Source organism: Mauremys mutica, chromosome 12, assembly GCF_020497125.1.
Source record: "Mauremys mutica isolate MM-2020 ecotype Southern chromosome 12, ASM2049712v1, whole genome shotgun sequence".
Taxonomy (NCBI): domain Eukaryota; kingdom Metazoa; phylum Chordata; order Testudines; family Geoemydidae; genus Mauremys; species Mauremys mutica.
Window position 1 is genome coordinate 16046732 of NC_059083.1, and position 16695 is coordinate 16063426.

The 16695-nt window shown below is 59.8% G+C and overlaps 2 protein-coding genes across 4 annotated transcripts; one reads left to right on the forward strand and one right to left on the reverse strand.

The window, feature by feature from the left end:
- The first annotated feature begins 776 nt into the window (after positions 1–776).
- Positions 777–4922, forward strand: LOC123345752 (E3 ubiquitin-protein ligase PPP1R11-like). Of its 2 annotated transcripts, none has more exons than XM_044982800.1 (3): positions 777–1099; positions 3412–3520; positions 4283–4914. In XM_044982800.1, the coding sequence occupies exons 1-3, from the start codon at positions 1013–1015 to the stop codon at positions 4495–4497; spliced, it is 411 nt and encodes a 136-aa protein (XP_044838735.1). In that variant the 5' UTR covers positions 777–1012; the 3' UTR covers positions 4498–4914. The 2 variants fall into 2 exon arrangements, with proteins under 2 accessions (XP_044838735.1, XP_044838734.1); XM_044982799.1 differs by lacking the exon at positions 777–1099 and adding an exon at positions 2349–2933 and having other exon boundaries at positions 4283–4922.
- A 4526-nt stretch (positions 4923–9448) lies between these two features.
- LOC123345754 (RING finger protein 39-like) lies at positions 9449–16631 on the reverse strand. 2 transcript variants are annotated; one of them, XM_044982803.1, is made up of 3 exons: positions 16291–16631; positions 11353–11375; positions 9449–10295 (listed from the first exon to the last, which is right to left on the reverse strand). In XM_044982803.1, the coding sequence occupies exons 1-3, from the start codon at positions 16624–16626 to the stop codon at positions 10292–10294; spliced, it is 363 nt and encodes a 120-aa protein (XP_044838738.1). In that variant the 5' UTR covers positions 16627–16631; the 3' UTR covers positions 9449–10291. The 2 variants fall into 2 exon arrangements, with proteins under 2 accessions (XP_044838738.1, XP_044838739.1); XM_044982804.1 differs by having other exon boundaries at positions 11324–11375.
- Positions 16632–16695: the final 64 nt, after the last annotated feature.

Genomic DNA, 16695 nt, shown 5'->3' on the forward strand with positions numbered 1-16695 from the left:
TCCTTCCCCCATGGCTGCCCCACTGAGACCCCCAGGACCTCTCAAGCCCTGCCCCCAACTGCATTTACGCTTCCCCCTATGGCCCTCAGTCATTGTCCCCTCACAACCCCTATTGAGCCCCACCCTTTTTCCTCTCCCCACCGTCCCTCTTTCCCCTCTAGCTTCCCCCATGGCCCCACTCAGTTCCTGCCCCCCAGCTGTATCCCCTAGCCCCCCCCCCTCTGGCTTGATTCCCCCTATTAAGTCCCCCTTTCCCCACATGGCCCCCACAGGGGCCTTGCCCCATTGAGCCCCCCTCCCCTTTGTGATCCACCTTGGCCTCCCCACTCAGTGCCTGCCCCCTAACTGCATCCCTCTTCCTCCTGTGCCCTTCTGTCTTTACCCTGCACTGAGCCCCCTTTTCCCCATATGTTCTCCCCACTCAGCCCTGGTCCCCCCCCATTGGGCCCGCTGACACCCTCCCCCCCAGTATCCATCTTCTCCCCATGTGCACCTGATGGTCCCACTGAGCCCCCCACTGCATCCCCCTTCCCCTGTACCCCCACGTGTCCCCCATAGTCCCACTGACCCCCCCCTTGCTGACTCTCAGGGTATGTGCCCCCCTCCCCCAGCCCCATCACGTGACAGCTCAACGGCCCCCCTCCCTGCCTTGGACGTGACTCAGATTAGAATTCTCTCCCGCCCCCTTTTTTCTGACCGCGCATGCGCGCCGCTCCCCGTACGGCGGAAGTGGCGCGCCGAGAATTCTCCTCCTTCTAGAGCCAAAGGAGCTGGGGGGTGCTGGACAGTGTTCCGGGACTCGCACCCGGAAGCGGGAAGTAGCGGGCTGGTGACCGGAAGTGGCGTGCGGCTGGTGGTGGGAGCCGGGCGGTCGCTTGCCGCGGGCTGCTGGGAGAGCCGGGGCAGCCGCAGCAGCCGCAGCGGCCGGCGGGGAGCGAGGCAGGGGCGGTGCGCGGCGCAGACTCTTCCCCCCGGCAACCGGGGCCGCGGAGGGCGGGGGCCGGGCAGCGCCATGGCGGAGGCGACGGCGACTGCGACAGCGGCGGCCGGTGGGAGGGCAGCCAGCGCCACCGTGACCGAGACCGTCACCATCGAGCCGGTGAGCGGGGCCGGCGCCGGGATCGGGGCCCGCGGGGGTGTCAATATAAAATCCCCGGATGGGGGGGGGGGGTCATGTAAAATCCAAGGATTTGGGGTTGTAAATTTTGCAGAAGTTAATATAAAACCCCAGGGATTTGGGGCAGGTTTATAAAAAAAATCGTGCGGGGGGATGTAAAATCTCAGAGATTTGGGGGGTTGTGTAGATTTGGGGGGTTAATATAAAATCCTGGGGATTTAGGAGGGGTTATAACACTGGGGGAGGGTAAATATAAAATCTCAGGGATTTAAGGGTTTTGTAAATTTGTTGGGTTTTTTTTAAATCCCTGGATTTGGGTGTTGGGTTTTTTGTGATTTTAGGGGTTAATATAAAATCTCAGGGATTTGGGGGGTTGTACATGTTGAGGAGGATTTAATACATAATCCCAAGTAGTTTGGGGGGGGGGGTTATAAATGTGTTTGGTGAGTTTAACATAAAAAAACTCAGGGTTTGTGGGTTTTGTAAATGGGGGCGGGAATAACATTCAAAACCGCAGGAACTGGGTTTTAAAACAAAAAATAAAATCTGGAAAGTTTGACAAGCGGGGGTTGCCTGTCAGTCTGTTTTAATTTAGGGGACGGGGGTGATTGTAAAATCACAGGAATTTGAGAGATTAAAAATGTGTAGGGCTAATAGAAAATCACGGGGCTTTAGAGGTTTTACAAATTGGGGGAGGGGGGTTAACACACAATCACTGGGATGTGTAAGTTTTATTTAAATCTGGGGGTTTAGTATAAAATCATGGGAATTAGTGGCTTTTTTTTTAGTTTGGGGGATTTAATATAAAATCACACGGATATGGGGGTTTATTTTGGGGGTCTAAAATCGGGGGAAATTGTTTTAATTTGAGGTTTTTTTAAAATGTAGACTTGGGGATGTGGAGGGGGTTGTATTTTGTTTATTTGGGGGGGTTAAATATAAAATCATAGGAACATGGGGAGAATTAATATAGAATCGTGGGGATTTGGGCTTGGAGACTTTGCAAGTCTGTGGGATTGTGGGGGAGGGGGATCATGGAGGGGAAATGAGGATTTGAGGGGAAAACACTCATTTTGGGTGGCTTAAATTTTTCACCATTAAAATCAAATCCGGTTTTGATTAAACAGCCCCGGTTCTCTCTCTTAGATGCCAGGGATTAACTAGCAGTGGGGAGCGTTAGTTAAAAAATTCATTCAGAGGCCCCCAAACTGGCCTCACCTGCATGTGCCCCCACTGGGCGCTTCCGTGAGCTCTATACCCATCGTGGGCACCACGGCATTGGTTGTCACAGCGACTGTGATGCCAGGGAAGCCACAGTAACCGCAGGCTGTGGGAGTCACAGCAACCGTTGCTATGAAAGGGGGGGCGGCAGTTGCCACGGCAACCATCCCAGCGACAGGAGGCGTGGTGCCCACGGTGACACGGACATCGTTATGGCGACTGCAGGAAGTGGGAGTGGGGCAACTATCCCACTAGGAATGGGGTGTGGTACCCATGACGACGCTCATGGTGGCTGTCACGGTGACGATTGTCTGTTGTAGCTATGGCAGCGGCAGCAGGGCATGGCTCTTGTGGTGCACATCAGTTAGCACAGGGCGAGGGACACAGGGAACATGTCTGTCCTGGCAGCCATGGAATGTGGTAACCCTGGTGACCGCCACAGCCGGAACAGGGCACGGTAGCCATGGAAACAGCAAGGCGTGGGAGCCACGGCGACCGCAGGATGTGGTCCCCAGGAAGTCAGGCGTGGTTCCAAAGGCGGTGGTGGAAGGGACACGCCGTGGAGCCGCGCAGCAGTCGGACTCCCGGGGGCCTTGTGAGAGGGTTTGCCTGACTGTCATAGAAGAGCACCCCCTACTGAGCCCCCTGCCCTGCTCCCTGCAGCACAGCACCCCCTAGTGCCACACTACAACCAGCACTGACTTTGAGGGCAGAGCACCCCCTACTGAGCCCCTGTCCTGCTCCCTGCAACTCGGCACCCCCTAGTGCTGCCCTGGGGCCAGCCCTGCTTGCCAGGGTAGAGCACCCCTTACTGAGCCCCCCCCCCCCCGCCTCACTCCCTGCAGCACAGCGCTCCCTAGTGCTGCACTGGGGCCAGCCCTGCCTGCCAAGGTAGAACACCCCCTACTGAGCCCCCCACCCCACTCCCTGCAGCATGGCGCCCCCTGCCATCCCAGGTCTCTCCCTACTAATCCAGCCAGGCCATTCAAGGTCTTTCTCCATGGGTCATCTGTGACAGGCCGTGGTCTCATCCCCCGCTCTCTCTCCACCCCGCACCCCGGCCCCCCTGGTAGGAGAACCGCAGCCTGACCATCAAGCTGAGGAAGCGAAAGCCGGATAAGAAGGTGGAGTGGTCAAGCGACACGGTGGACAACGAGCACTTGGGCCGTAGGTCGTCCAAATGTGAGTAGCCGCGGCTCTCCCCTTCTGAGACTGCCCCCCATCCAGGTACAGAGCCTTTAGCCACATCTCTCAGAATGGGGAAGGCAGTGGGGGCTAGTGGTTAGAGCAGGGGAGGCTGGGAGTCAGGACTCCTGGGTTCTCCACCCCTCCTGTTTCTGCTTCCACATGCTCAACACAGACCTCTTCGCCTCAGCATTGCTGCTGGATCCCACCCCTGGGCCAGCCAGTCCCCTGCCCTGGGGCCGGATCAGAGCCAGCACCCCCTGGAGGGGAAAGGCCCCCGAGCCAGCCAGTCCTCTGCCCCGGGGTCCAATGGGAAGAGACAGGCCCCATGCCCCATTCCAGCTGATCCCCCAAATGCCAGAGTTACTCCGTCAGCGGCTCCTGCCAACGGGGTGACGACTTCCCCTCCCCAAGGAACATTGCCGGCGACTTGCTGGGCTCAGCTGTTTTGCAGAGGGACATGGCCACCTGGGGCTTAACGGGGGGCGAGGGGGGGGCGCACACAGGAGAGGTTGGTGAAGGACCCCCAGGTCTCCCGGCCTCAGCTCTGAGAGCCCCCCCCCACCCCAGCTGGGCCACAGGGCTGGGTGCAGGCTGACAGCTGGGGGGCTTCTGACTCCCTCTGTCTTCTCCACCCTCCCCCTCCTGCCCTGGCATCACGCCCCTCGCTCCCCCATCCCCTTATTCCTCCCCTGTGGCCCCTCCCCATCCCCTCTATCCTCCACCCCCCCCCCATTTCCATGTAACCGCCCCGCCCAGGCTGCTGCATCTACGAGAAGCCGCGGGCCTTTGGCGAGAGCTCCACGGAGAGCGAGGACGAGGAGGACGAGGGCTGCGGCAACGCCCACTGCATCCGGGGCCACAGGAAGGGGGAGCACGGGGGCCGGGGGGGCGGCGGCTCCGGGGGGGGCAGGGGCAGCCCCCGCAAGGCCGAGCCGCCGGGCCAGGACCACGCTGCAGCCATGCAGCACTGAGCCCCCCCACCCCGCCGGACTGACCCGGGGACGCGGGCGTGTGCGTCTGTCCGTGAGCCTCGTGGCCTGCGAGCTGCTGTCGTCCGTCCGTCCCGCCCGGTGCCCCGGCGTGGAATGTACCAAGCGACGGGCCGGCTGCGTCTCTGTGCTTCTCCATTAAACGTCTGTGTCAGTGACCACGAGCGGCCGCGGCCTGCTGCTTTCTGCGGGGGGGCACAGCTATGCTGGTGCCCCCTGATCCTGACGCGCTGCCCCCTGCTGGCCCAGCCCTGGGCTTCTCCCCACAGCTCTGCCAGTGCCCCTCACTCCTGACCGGCAGCCCCCTGTTAGCCCTGCCCTGCTAGTGCTCCCACTCCTGCCCCACAGCCCCCTGCCAGTCCAGCCCCTCCCTCCCCCAGCCCTGCCAGTGCCCCTACTCCTGCCCCACAGCCCCCTGCCAGTCCAGTCCAGCCCCTCCCTCCCCAGCCCTGCCAGTGCCCCCACTACCACCCCCCCCCCCTGCCAGTCCAGCCCCTCCCTCCCCCAGCCCTGCCTGTGCCCCTCACTCCCGCCCCACAGCCCCCTGCCAGCCCAGCCACTCCTGCCCCACAGCCCTGCCAGTGCCCCTCACTCCTGCCCCACACCCCCTGCCAGTCCAGCCCCTCCCTCACCCAGCCCTGCCTGTGCCCCTCACTCCTGCCCCACAGCCCCCTGCCAGCCCAACCCCTCCCCCTAGCTCTCCCAGTGCCCCTCACTCCCAACCCGCAGCTCCCTGCTAGCCCAGCCCTCGGCTTCTCCTCCCTCCCCACAGCTTTGCCAGCGCCCCCCAGTCCTCACCTACCACTATCCCTCCGCCCCCGTCACACACACGGCTCTGCCAAGGCCCTGAAATAGAAGCTTTAATCACCCCTGTTTTCCCTTTCATAGCTGCAAATGGTATTGATCATAAAACGTTTACAGTGTCCTGGTAAGAGGACAAACAATCTTTGGCTGTGGCCTTGTTTCCTTCCATGCTTCTTCCTGATGTATAAAGGAGGCTTGTCGGATTTTACCTGGAAAAGGTGTTTGTTTTTCCTGCTTGATTTCTTTCTAACACTAGATATCTAGGTGTCGTCTGCCCTGGACGTCTGTCTAGCTGACTAAAGTACTGGTGTGTTTACAGCATCACGGATACCCGTGCTCCGTTGATTTGTGTTCAGTTGAATGCTCTTTCTTTGCCTTTGTCTCAAACCCCCCCAAAACAGCTGGGAGAAAAACTGTCTTTGTGAAAGAGTCCCTGTTTCTAAATCCCCTCCCCTTGCGGCCTCTCCTGATCTGCCTCCTGGTTCCTTTGAGGTAACCTCCAGCAAAACCAGGAAGACAAGAGGTGGACAGCCTGTTATTTTCTAAATTGATAAGAAAAATTATCACCGGTCCCCCCCCAACTAATCCCCTCACCTCGAAAGCTTTCTGTATACCTTGTAACGGGCATGAACTTGATGCTTGATTTCCACATACCCACGCTCTGCGGTTTACCTTCAATAAATATCCGTCCCAGTGAAATAGTCCTGCAGCAATGAGTTCCACAGCTCCACTGTGTCTCGTATGTGGTGGTATTTCCTTTCCTTAGAGGCTGCTGCCACGTGTGCAGCGACTCTGGGTGTACTCTGAGAGCTAGGAGTGAGGTCTTGTGGTTAGAGCATGGAGGTTGGGATCTAGGACTCCTGGGGTCTTTTCCCAGTTCTGGGAGGGGAGTGAGGTCTAGTGGTTAGAGGGTGGGGGGGTTGGGGCTGGGAGCTAGAACTCCTGGGTTCTGGGAGGGGAGTGCATCGCAGAGTAAGAGCAGCATGTTTTCATTTAGCCCTTTTTGAACTCGTAAATGCCTCACTTAACCCTCCCATCTCTGTATCTCTTCTTTCCCTGATGAGCAACTGTGTTCGGGGGGCTGCCTCTACCTGAACTTTCTGCCAGCTCTTATGATTAGACATGGTGTCCCCAAAAGGCAGGATGTCGCTGCTAATATTCCTCTATTCTCAATCCAAAGGCCTCCAGCAGATCATACATCTGCAGTGGAAATGCAGCCACCTCTGATGTGGAGCACGGCCGCTCTGTGCAGGGGTCGATGGGCAGTGCAGAAATGCAGCCACCTCTGGGGTGGAGGGGTGGCAGCTGGGTGACAACCAGGCAGCAGTATGCTGGAGGAATTGTTCACCCTGCCCTGAAAGGCAGCTGCCTCTGGGGTGGGGCACAGCAGCTGGCTCACACAGCCTCTCTGCAGCTGCGAGGACTCTTCAGAGAGAGACAGATGCCGTGGGCCGAGGCCCTGGCACATGAGCAGCAGCGGTGGGACTTTTGTCACAGGCACTAAGGGCCATGGTTTTGCTTCATTAAATAACTGCAGCCTGAAACAGAACAGCGCCCCCTCCAGGCAGAGTGGGGGTTAGGGGCAGTGCTGAACAGGAGTGTTTCTGTCAGCTCTTTATTCAGCGGCTGGGTGGGGGGCTGGGAGTCAGGACTCCTGGGTTCTACTGGGGAGGGCGGTGAGGTCTAGTGGGTGAGAGAGGAGGGGGCTGGGAGGCAGGACTCCTGGGTTCTGTTCTCAGCTCCAGGAGGGGAGTCGGGTCTAGTGGTTAGAGCAGAGCGGGCTGAGTATCAGGACTCCTGGGTTCTCTTTCATACCAGAGCCTGATGCTGAAATCTGAGCCGGTAGCTGGCACACAGGGATGGCCCCACCCAACCCACTGGCAATCCCAGAAAGACCAGGGCAGCGTGGGCCTGGGTGCCCCCACTCTGTCCCCTTGGCGGTCCCCTCTGTGGGGCCGGTGGGCAGCCGAGCGAGGCCTGCTGGACCCCACCCGGGGACACTGTGCTCCCGGGCACTGACTCCTTGTTTGGGAAGTGGGAAGGCGCAGAGGGAGACGCCGGGCCGGGACTGGAGCTGTCGGGCGCTCCCAGGTGCCCACTGGCCCTGAGAGCCCTTGTGTCCAGCCATGGGGCGGACGGGGATAACTGAGGCAGGCTCCCACAATGCACTGGGGCAGGGGTCATTCTCCACCACTTTGGCTTTGTCGCCCTCTAGAACCTGCTTCTTGGGGCTGGGTCAGCGGCTCGGGCGCTGGGGGGAGCGCGAATGAGCAGCCGTTTTCCTCCCGGGGCTGCAGAGGCTCCTGGATCATTGTTCCGCACCTGGGACCCAGAGGGGACTCCAACACTAGCTGGGAGGAGCTGGCGTCCTGCCCCAGACCTGGCTTCGTCCCAGCCCCTCTCATCTCAGCAACTGCTGGTACAGGCCCCGGGCTGGGGTAATGGGAACAAGCCAGGCGGGGCTGCCCATCTGCCCGCAGCCAGGCTGAGGGGAACTCCCAGGAAAAACAGCCTGGAAGAGGAAAGCTGTCGTCATCCTGGCATGAGCCGGCCCCCAGGGACGGGATTCTGTGCGTGCAGCAAAGAGTTGCCTTTTATGGAGGAATTCTTCTCCGAGAGTTTGATTTGCCAAGCGGGTGGGAGGTCAGAGAGAGGCAGGACTCTTGGGTTCTCTCCCCGGCTCTGGGAGGGGAGTAGGGCCTAGTGGGTGTGGGGGGAGAGCTGGGAACCAGGACACCTGATTTTTATTCCTGGCTCTGGGAGGGGAGTGGGGGGTGTAGTGGGCTGGAGCAGGGACAGGGCTGGGAGCCAGGACTCCTGGGTTCCATTTAGTCATTTCCCCGCTCTCAGCCAGCTCTCGTTAGCGACTCACCCCTAACTGTAAACACTTAGGCCCAGAGCCTAAAGAGGTTTGGAGCCCTCTCTCCCACTGAACCCAATGAGAGTTGGGGGCCTGAACGCCGCTGAGGCGCTGGCCCTGAGCGCAAGCCGCTAGCGGGAAGGATAAAGGCTTGTGAACCTCCAACCATGCGACGGCTTAGCTGGCTGTCCGGTATCCCCACTGATGCAGAAAAGGGGTTTAACCTCAGAGCCACATGGACAAAACCCCCTGTCCCCAGCAGCCCAGCCAGGGCAGGGAACGGGCCATAGCTGCCTCTCAGGCAGAAGTGGCTCCGTCCTGTTCCCCGCTGGGCTGCCAGAGAGTGCGGTCAAACGTGCCGGGGAGAGGTGCAGGGAGAGAAGGACAGAGCCTCTCTCCCTCCTCACCCCTGGCAGGACAATCAGGCACTCGACTCTCCATACCCGTTGCCATGTTCCCCTGCAGCGTGCAGCCCTTAACCACTTGCAGCCCTTAACCACTTGCAGCCATCCCAGGCCCGCTGCCTTCATCTGGGAATGGCGCGCGCACCCGCTTGTCTGATTCGACTCCAGCGCTCAACTCCGTACCACGGCACTGAGGGATATTGATAGTGAAAACAGCCAGTCCCGGGAGATCCAAGAGCCAGTGAGTACAGCTAATGGATCTGCCCGGCTACATAGTAAATGAAATCGTAACGTGCTGCCTAGGGACTAAACGTAACTGACCAATCACGTTTTCCGTGCCCCAAAGGGTTTTTGCCCAAGTTTTGGGATGATCCTGTTTTTTCATGGCTAATCACACTGTTCAGTTATTTCCTTGGCGCATGGTAAAGGGATGGCATCCCAGAATATTCCCCAAAGTTCACTGTCAGCCCCTAGTCAGGATACCTCCCGCCCAGTCCATTCTCCAGTGCCACCTCTCCCTGTGGCCTTTGTATGTCAAAGGAGTGCTCATTGTGCTGGCTGACTGCAGAGAGAGGTGAGTTTGCAGGCACTGGCTGGCAGAAACTTGTTTGTGAGCTCTGCCTGGCTACCGGTCGGGACAGATTTTCAGCAGCAGCCATCGGAAATGTCTCAGCGAGTATCTGTGCTGATACCTCACGCTGCTATTAATGACCAATGTGACCCGTGTTTTCATTTAACACCACCCGGGAGATCTTGGGTGAGCCAGATGGCACGTGCCAGGTGCAGGAAATTCTCTTGCCTGCTGGCATAGAGGGGTTTCAGGGGCACACCACTGTCTTCAAAAGAAAACCGAAGAGCGAAGGACTGGCTGGCCCATGTTTCCCGGAGGAGTTTATTTTTTCCTCTTGTGCTCAAAAAAATATAATTCATCACAATAGCGGCCTGCACTGGACTAAATACAAAATCCAGGGGCAGCCACACAAGAATACAACACTGCTGCAGCGGAGAGCGGCAGGGAAAACTCTGGTGAGACGAGAGAGCAGACGGCATGAAAATACTCAGTGGGGTAGGGGAACGGGATACGGGCCCACCTCATCTGGCCCCAAGCTGGGGGGGACTGGCTGGTTCGGGGATTAGGATACAGGGCCTTTCCCCTCGATGGCTCTGATCTGGCCCAGGGTTGGGGGGCTGGCTGGCTCAGGGGGGCAGGGGATGGGACATGGAACCTTTCCCCTCTATGGGGCATTGGCTCTAATCTTGTCCCGGGATCCGATCTGGCCCAGGACAGGGAAACTAGCTGGCTCGGGGAGGGGAATGGGACATGGGGCACCGGCTCTGATCATTAGCCCAGACGGTTCTTCCTAGCTGTGCTCCGTAAGATGGGCCAGTGGGTCCCACTTTTGTTCTTAGGGGGAGCCATTTCTGCGTCTGTCCCCAGGGCTGGTCCATCGACATTCAGATTGTCCCTGTTCTCCGGAGGGGGACCCCTGCGGGCGCGGGGCTGAGTCCTATCCGCAGGGGATCACTGTATGTGCCGTGCCCGAGCTCTGCTGCATGTGGCTGGAGGAGACACCCTGGCCGCCTGGCATGGCTCCGGAGCACGTTGTCTGGGAGCCAGGGCTGCTCTCCAAGGCCCAGGTGGACGGTCCTGATATTGTCCGAGAGGCTCGCGTCAGAGTGGACGGTTTGGGGAGGGTCCGGTGTCACGTTAGCTGCAGAGAGAGAGGGAGGGTATGGATGATAATCACCCCAAAGGGATCTATAGGCTTGTTATGCTACGCACACTTGCCCAGTGCTGAGATGCAGCCACCTCTGGGGTGGAGCAGTTGGGGAACAGCCCCACAGCAACGCTGCACAGGGATCGTTCACCCAGGGCTGAGATGCAGCCACACCTGGGTGGGTCGGTGGGTGAGAACAGCCGCACAGAAATGCTTCCTTGGGGTCATTCACCAGCACGGAGATGCAGCCATCTCTGGGGTGGGAGGTAGCTGCACCATGACTCTCCACAGCGATCACCCACCCAGAGCTAAGATGCAGCTACTTCTGGGGTGGGAGGTAGCTGCACCGTGACAATCCATGGGGATCGCTCCTTAGAGCTGAGATGCAGCTACTTCTGGGGTGGGAGGTAGCTGCATCGTGACAATCCACGGGGATCGCTCCCTTAGAGGTGAGATGCAGCTACTTCTGGGGTGGGGGCGCTGCCACTGGTTAAGAGCAGCGCAGAAAGTTAGGACAGGGAGCGCAGAAGGATCTTGTATGGAACGGCAACAGCTGGGAGAATTTATGGCGGTGGAATTAAACCCGCTGGAATTCAGTATCAGTGGTCCGGCTTTGAGGGGAAAGCAGCTTTAATAACCCTGAGCGGCTTTATGGCCCAATGGCATCAGGGCGCCCCCTAGTGCCACACTGGGGAATTGGGGTGTGCACTGAGTGGGAGAGGAAAGTGCCCCCTACTGCGCTTCTGTCCCACTCGCCGCAGCACAGGCATTTCTTGTGCCACTCTCCCCACACTCCATCACTGACCCTGGGACCATCAGCTGTTGGTGTCACCTCCCCTATTAAGCTCCATGCCCTATTCTCAAGGGCCGGACGTCCCCCCATGGAGCTGGCACTTGGATTGTGGCCATTCCTCTCTGCCATGCTCACACCTGGGGGAAATCATAGATCGGGGCCTTGGGGGCAGGTGAATGGTGGCCGGTGATAGTGCCATCCGTGCCAGGCCCTGTGCCCGTCAACTTACACCATGCAGAAGAAGAAAGGGGCACTCACTATCTGCAGATTTTCCCGACACCCTGGTGGAGAGAAGACAGAGAGAGACGTCATTAGACTCAGGATATGGGCCACGGGACAGGAGCTGTTGGACAGAGCTGGGGGATATTTTTCGGTAGAAACTTTTTTGGGTAAAAAAATGCAGATTTGGTAAACTACTGTGTCATGGATTTGCATCTGTTTTGCCAAATTCTCCATTTTGGAAACTAAAGTCAAAATTCATGTCAACTTCGCTGAATTGTTCGTTTTGAAAGAAAAACAAGCAATTTCCCCCACAAAATTTGTGTCAGTTTAGCCGAGCTGTTTATTTTAGAAAAAAAAATCCTCCCCCGCCCAAAAATCTAAATGTTTCAATTTTTTGGTAGGAAACAACTTGTCGCTTCTTAAGTTTCTTTCCTTTTATTTTTAATAAAATTCAAAAATAGTTTTTAAAGGGTCAGAATTGAAACACAATGTTTTGCTCGCCTCAGAATGATTTCCCCCCCCACACTTTTCCCTTCACCAAACATTTCAAAAACTTTGATTTCCACTCAACCCGTAACAATTTTTTTTTTAACTCTTCAAAAGTGCTAAAATGGCTGCTCTCTCCTGTAGCTGGTGGGGGCTCAGCTCGGGTCGGAAACTTGAAGCTCAGTACTTGGCTGGCTCGCGGCCCGGGCTAGCCGGCAGCCAGGGATGGCCAGTGTCCAGGGGTGGCCCAGGCCAGCCAGCAGCCAGGGATGGCCAGTGTCCAGGGGCGGCTCAGGCCAGCCAGCAGCCAGGGGATCTGGCCAGTGTCCAGGGGTGGCTCAGGCCAGCCGGCAGCCAGGGATGACCAGTGTCCAGGGGCGGCCCAGGCCAGCCAGCAGCCAGGGATGGCCAGTGTCCAGGGGCGGCCCAGGCCAGCCAGCAGCCAGGGATGGCCAGTGTCCAGGGGCGGCTCAGGCCAGCCGGCAGACAGGGATGGCCAGTGTCCAGGGGTGGCCCAGGCCAGCCGGCAGCCAGGGATAGCCAGTGTCCAGGGGCGGCTCAGGCCAGCCGGCAGACAGGGATGGCCAGTGTCCAGGGGCGGCCCAGGCCAGCCGGCAGCCAGGGATAGCCAGTGTCCGGGGCGGCTCAGGCCAGCCAGCAGCCAGGGATGGCCAGTGTCCGGGGCGGCCCAGGCCAGCCAGCAGCCAGGGATGGCCAGTGTCCAGGGGCGGCCCAGGCCAGCCGGCAGCCAGGGATGGCCAGTGTCCAGGGGCGGCCCAGGCCAGCCAGCAGCCAGGGATAGCCAGTGTCCGGGGTGGCTCAGGCCAGCCGGCAGCCAGGGATGGCCAGTGTCCGGGGCGGCCCAGGCCAGCCAGCAGCCAGGGATGGCCAGTGTCCAGGGGCGGCTCAGGCCAGCCGGCAGCCAGGGATGGCCAGTGTCCAGGGGTGGCCCAGGCCAGCCGGCAGCCAGGGATAGCCAGTGTACAGGGCGGCTCAGGCCAGCCAGCAGCCAGGGATGGCCAGTGTCCGGGGCGGCCCAGGCCAGCCAGCAGCCAGGGATGGCCAGTGTCCAGGGGCGGCCCAGGCCAGCCAGCAGATAGGGATGGCCAGTGGCCAGGGGCGGCTCAGGCCAGCCAGCAGCCAGAGGATCTGGCCAGTGGCCAGGGATTTGGGCCAGGGGTCAGGCCGGCCAGCGACTATGGCAGACCAGCCGGCGGGCCAGGGCTCGGGGCAGCTGGGCCAGGGCACGGGGCAGGCTCCTCCGGCCTCAGCGGAGGGGGGATCCAGTAGTCAAGGGGGGCCAGAAATGGTGGGGTAGGGGTGGGGCCTTGGGTGGGAGGGGAGGGGCCAGGGGGGCTAACCACCCATGGGGGCTTTGTCGTCTATAGGCGCCCATTACCCCCTACCCCCGTCCTGATTTGTCACACTTGCTGTCTGGCCACCATAGACCCAGGTGGTAGCAGTGTGTGGTGCTGGGTCCATCAGGCTCCGTGCCCTGGAACAGGGTCAGGAAGCAGATGGAAGGGAAAGGAGCCCGCAGGGGAAGGGGGCGAGGAGAAAGCTTGGCTGGGCAAGAGGCGCTGGCTTGGCCGGGCCCAGCCCAAGCTGCCCACGGCACGGGGTTGAGGCTGGCGTGCCCGGGTGGGCTGGTGCCAGGAGGAGAGATTGACGTGGCCGGCTCGTAAATTCCAAGAGGGTGAGTGGGGCTGGCACGGCTCGTGCGTGCGGCGCGCCAAGGTCTGTGACGAGCCGGGGAAGGATGCGGTGGGACTAGCCGGGACAGTTCCGCGGGCGGGTCGCGGTGGCTGGTGACAGGATTTCCACATGCCCCGGGGGCTGCTGACTCATTCGCGAGGACAGGGCCCCAGGGCGCAGCCTGTGTTTACATTCCACGCCTTGGCCTGGCCCGCTGCCACCGCCAGGTAAACAGCACCTGGGCACCGAGCCCAGCTGCATGTGCAGTCAAGTGCTTGCAGTGAGGGGGGGCTGGGAGCCAGGACTCCTGGGTTTTATCCCCAGCTCTGGGAGAGGAGCAGGGGTTAATGGGTTGGAATGAGGGGGGGGGGGGCAGGGAGCCAGGACTCCTGGGTTTTATCCCCAGCTCTGGGAGAGGAGCAGGGGTTAATGGGTTGGAATGAGGGGGGGGGCAGGGAGCCAGGACTCCTGGGTTCTCTCCCCAGCTCTGGGGAGGCAGGGGAGTCTAATGGTGGCACTGTCCCATTGTGATGGGCTGGTGCTTTCCCCCATGACCTTTAAGGCTGAATGGCTTAGTGGGAGGAGCCCCAGTACCCAAATGGAAACCACAGCTAGACCCTTTTGCACTAGCCCAGCGGCTCTCAACCTCTCCAGGCTACTGTCCCCCTTTCAGGAGGCCGATTTGTCTGGCCTGCCTGCTCACAAAATCAGACCTGAAAATACAAGTGTCCCAGCCCCTGTGAGGGCTGATGTTCTCCTTGGTACCAGAGCATTCCCAAGGCAACCAAGGGGAATCGAAATCTGGTGCTTCCATTTCAGTGCATAGTCTATAGAGCAGGATAAACCCGACACTGTCTGTCTGAAACCTGAGTTTGGCCTGACGTCTCTGCTGTTTTTTATGCAGCCTGTTGTAAAACTAGGCTTATGGCTAGAGGAGCTGAGGTACCCCCTGGAAGACCGCGGCGTACCCCGGTTTGAGAGCCACTGGGTTAGAAATGAAGGGGGTCGGGCGGGGCAGTCGGGATCTTGGATGGGTCAGGCCTCCCTGACTATATTTCTGTTTCCCCACCAGTAAAATAGGGACCGGGATGGGTGCTGGGCTACCGTGGGAGGCAGTTAAAGGGGTCCTGCGTGTAGGCAGCACTGAAATAACAGACCCATAACCTTTCCAGCCTGCCCGTCACATAATGGACACCCTGCATGGGAATCGGCCTATCACAGGGGGCCCATCTAGCCCGGTATCCCGGCTCCCCGCCATCCACAGCAGACCAACAGGGCCCATTCAGCGTCCGTTACTGGTCGTGTGCTGGGTGCCTCCGAGGGAGCTGTCAAAACCTCCCCCCCACATACACACCCAGTGCACCTCACAGCGCAAGACCGGCCTGGGAACCTGGGAGCTGCTATTTGCTTTGTGCAGCGCCTGGCGTAACGCAGGGGGGTGAGGCCTCCAGGCAGAACCACAGCACGGGGATGGGGGGAACTGGAGGAGGGTCACGAGCTGGAGCCAGGGTGCCTTAAAACCCAGCCCCACTGCTCAGCGTGGGAGGGAGCCCCCTTGCTGCCCGGGCCGGTGACTGTTACAGGCCTCACGGGGGACCCAGCGATAGTAGCTCCTGTGTTTAGCCCCCAGGGTTCGTGGTTCAATCCCCGGCGTTGGCTTGTTGCACCCGGCTCAGGCCCCGCGCAGGGGCTCCGAGTCTCCCACCTCAAACTCTCTGTGTTCCCCCCTCCCAGGGTCTCTGGGTGCCTCCCCTTCTTCCATGGTAGCAACCCCCAAGGAGGGGAGCTCCAGGCTCCCTCTCCCCATAGCAAGGTCCCCAGTTGTGTCCCCTCCAGACTGGTGGCTCTGGGGGCACCCGTTCCCCCATTTCCCACCCCCATGGCAAGGGCTTTGATGCCCCCACATGAGAGGAGCTCTGTGTGTCCCCATACCAGATGCTTCCCATCTCCCCCCCAAACAGGAGTTCTTGGCATTCCCTTCTCCCTGCCCCCCATTCCAAGGGCTTCCAATTTTCCCCTCACTTCCCTACTCCCCCCCCATGGCAAAGGTGCTGTGTGCCCCCCCCCCCGTTCTCCCCTCCCTGCCCCCCAGACCGGGAGCCACTCTGGGGGGGGGGTAGTTCTGCTCTACAGAAGCTCAGACCAGATGATCACAATGACCCCTTCTGACCTTGGAATCAATGAATCACGTCTCCTCCCAGCCTCCCCCCGCCCACACCGGGAGTTCTGCGTCCCCCCTCCCCCATGCCAGAGTCTCCCATTCTCCCCCCACCCTTCATAGCAGCATCTCTGTGGACCCCTCTTACCCCCCATCCCTAGGTCCCCCAGGCTCTCCATGCCTGTATTATTCAAGAAAACAACAAAACAACCCTACCAAAACAAGGCACTCCCCTGCACAAGCATCTCCCCTGTGGGGGGGGGGTGGCTGGGAGAATGCACAGCCGGTGACAGATGTGTCAGTGAGTTGCGTCATGCACGACAGGTAGGCGCTCCGCTCCCCAGCAACGAGAGCTGCGCTGGAGCCTACATTATAACCATAATAACCCCTCGCGCGTGTGCTTTTCATCTTGAGAGTTCAAAGCACTTCGCAAAGGAGGTCAGGATCATTAGCTCCATTTTAGAGCTGGGGAAACTGAGGCTCGGGAGAGTGAAGTGCCCAAAGTCACTGGCACAGCCAGAAAAAGAGCCCAGGGGTCCTGTGGCCCAGCCCGGTGCTTTGTCTCCCAGGCCACCCTCCCGTGCACAGATTAGACTCCTGCAGCAGGGCATCCCGTGGGTTAACCAGCCACCTACCTGCCCCTCTGGCATGACCGACACCGGGATCCAGCCGCCGCGCCGCCGGCGGGGCTTGGCCACCAGGGCCTCCTGGGCCGTCTTGGCGTTGAGGTTCTGGGCAATCTTGACCTCCACGGCCAGTTTGACGTGGGTGCGCAGACTGCGCCGCTTGAAGACCTGCTGGCACTGGGGGCAGGACAGCACCCCCGCCCCCTCCCGCTCCCACTGGCCCGTGATGCAGGCTCGGCAGTAGCTGTGGTCACAGTCCAGCAGCACAGGGTCCTTGAAGGGACCCCTGCAGATAGGGCAGATGATGGAGCGCTGCAACTCTGCCACTGGTCCCCGGCCTTCCATGGCTCCTTTCTCTTTGCTCAGGCAATTCCTTCCCCTTTATGCAGGGCGTGGGCGGAGAGGGAGGAGCAT

What these genes read in the sequence shown, in the direction of transcription:
- LOC123345754 (XM_044982803.1), bottom strand. Translation starts at nt 16,626, where the DNA reads ATGGAAGGCCGGGGACCAGTGGCAGAGTTGCAGCGCTCCATCATCTGC. An exon ending in CGGTCATGCCAGAGGGGCAG is followed by an intron (nt 11,376 to 16,290) that starts GTAGGTGGCTGG and finishes TCTCTCCACCAG; the next exon opens with GGTGTCGGGAAAATCTGCAG.
- LOC123345752 (XM_044982799.1), top strand. Translation starts at nt 2,802, where the DNA reads ATGGAAACAGCAAGGCGTGGGAGCCACGGCGACCGCAGGATGTGGTCC. An exon ending in GTCGGACTCCCGGGGGCCTT is followed by an intron (nt 2,934 to 3,411) that starts GTGAGAGGGTTT and finishes CCCCCCTGGTAG; the next exon opens with GAGAACCGCAGCCTGACCAT. An exon ending in GGGCCGTAGGTCGTCCAAAT is followed by an intron (nt 3,521 to 4,282) that starts GTGAGTAGCCGC and finishes CGCCCCGCCCAG; the next exon opens with GCTGCTGCATCTACGAGAAG.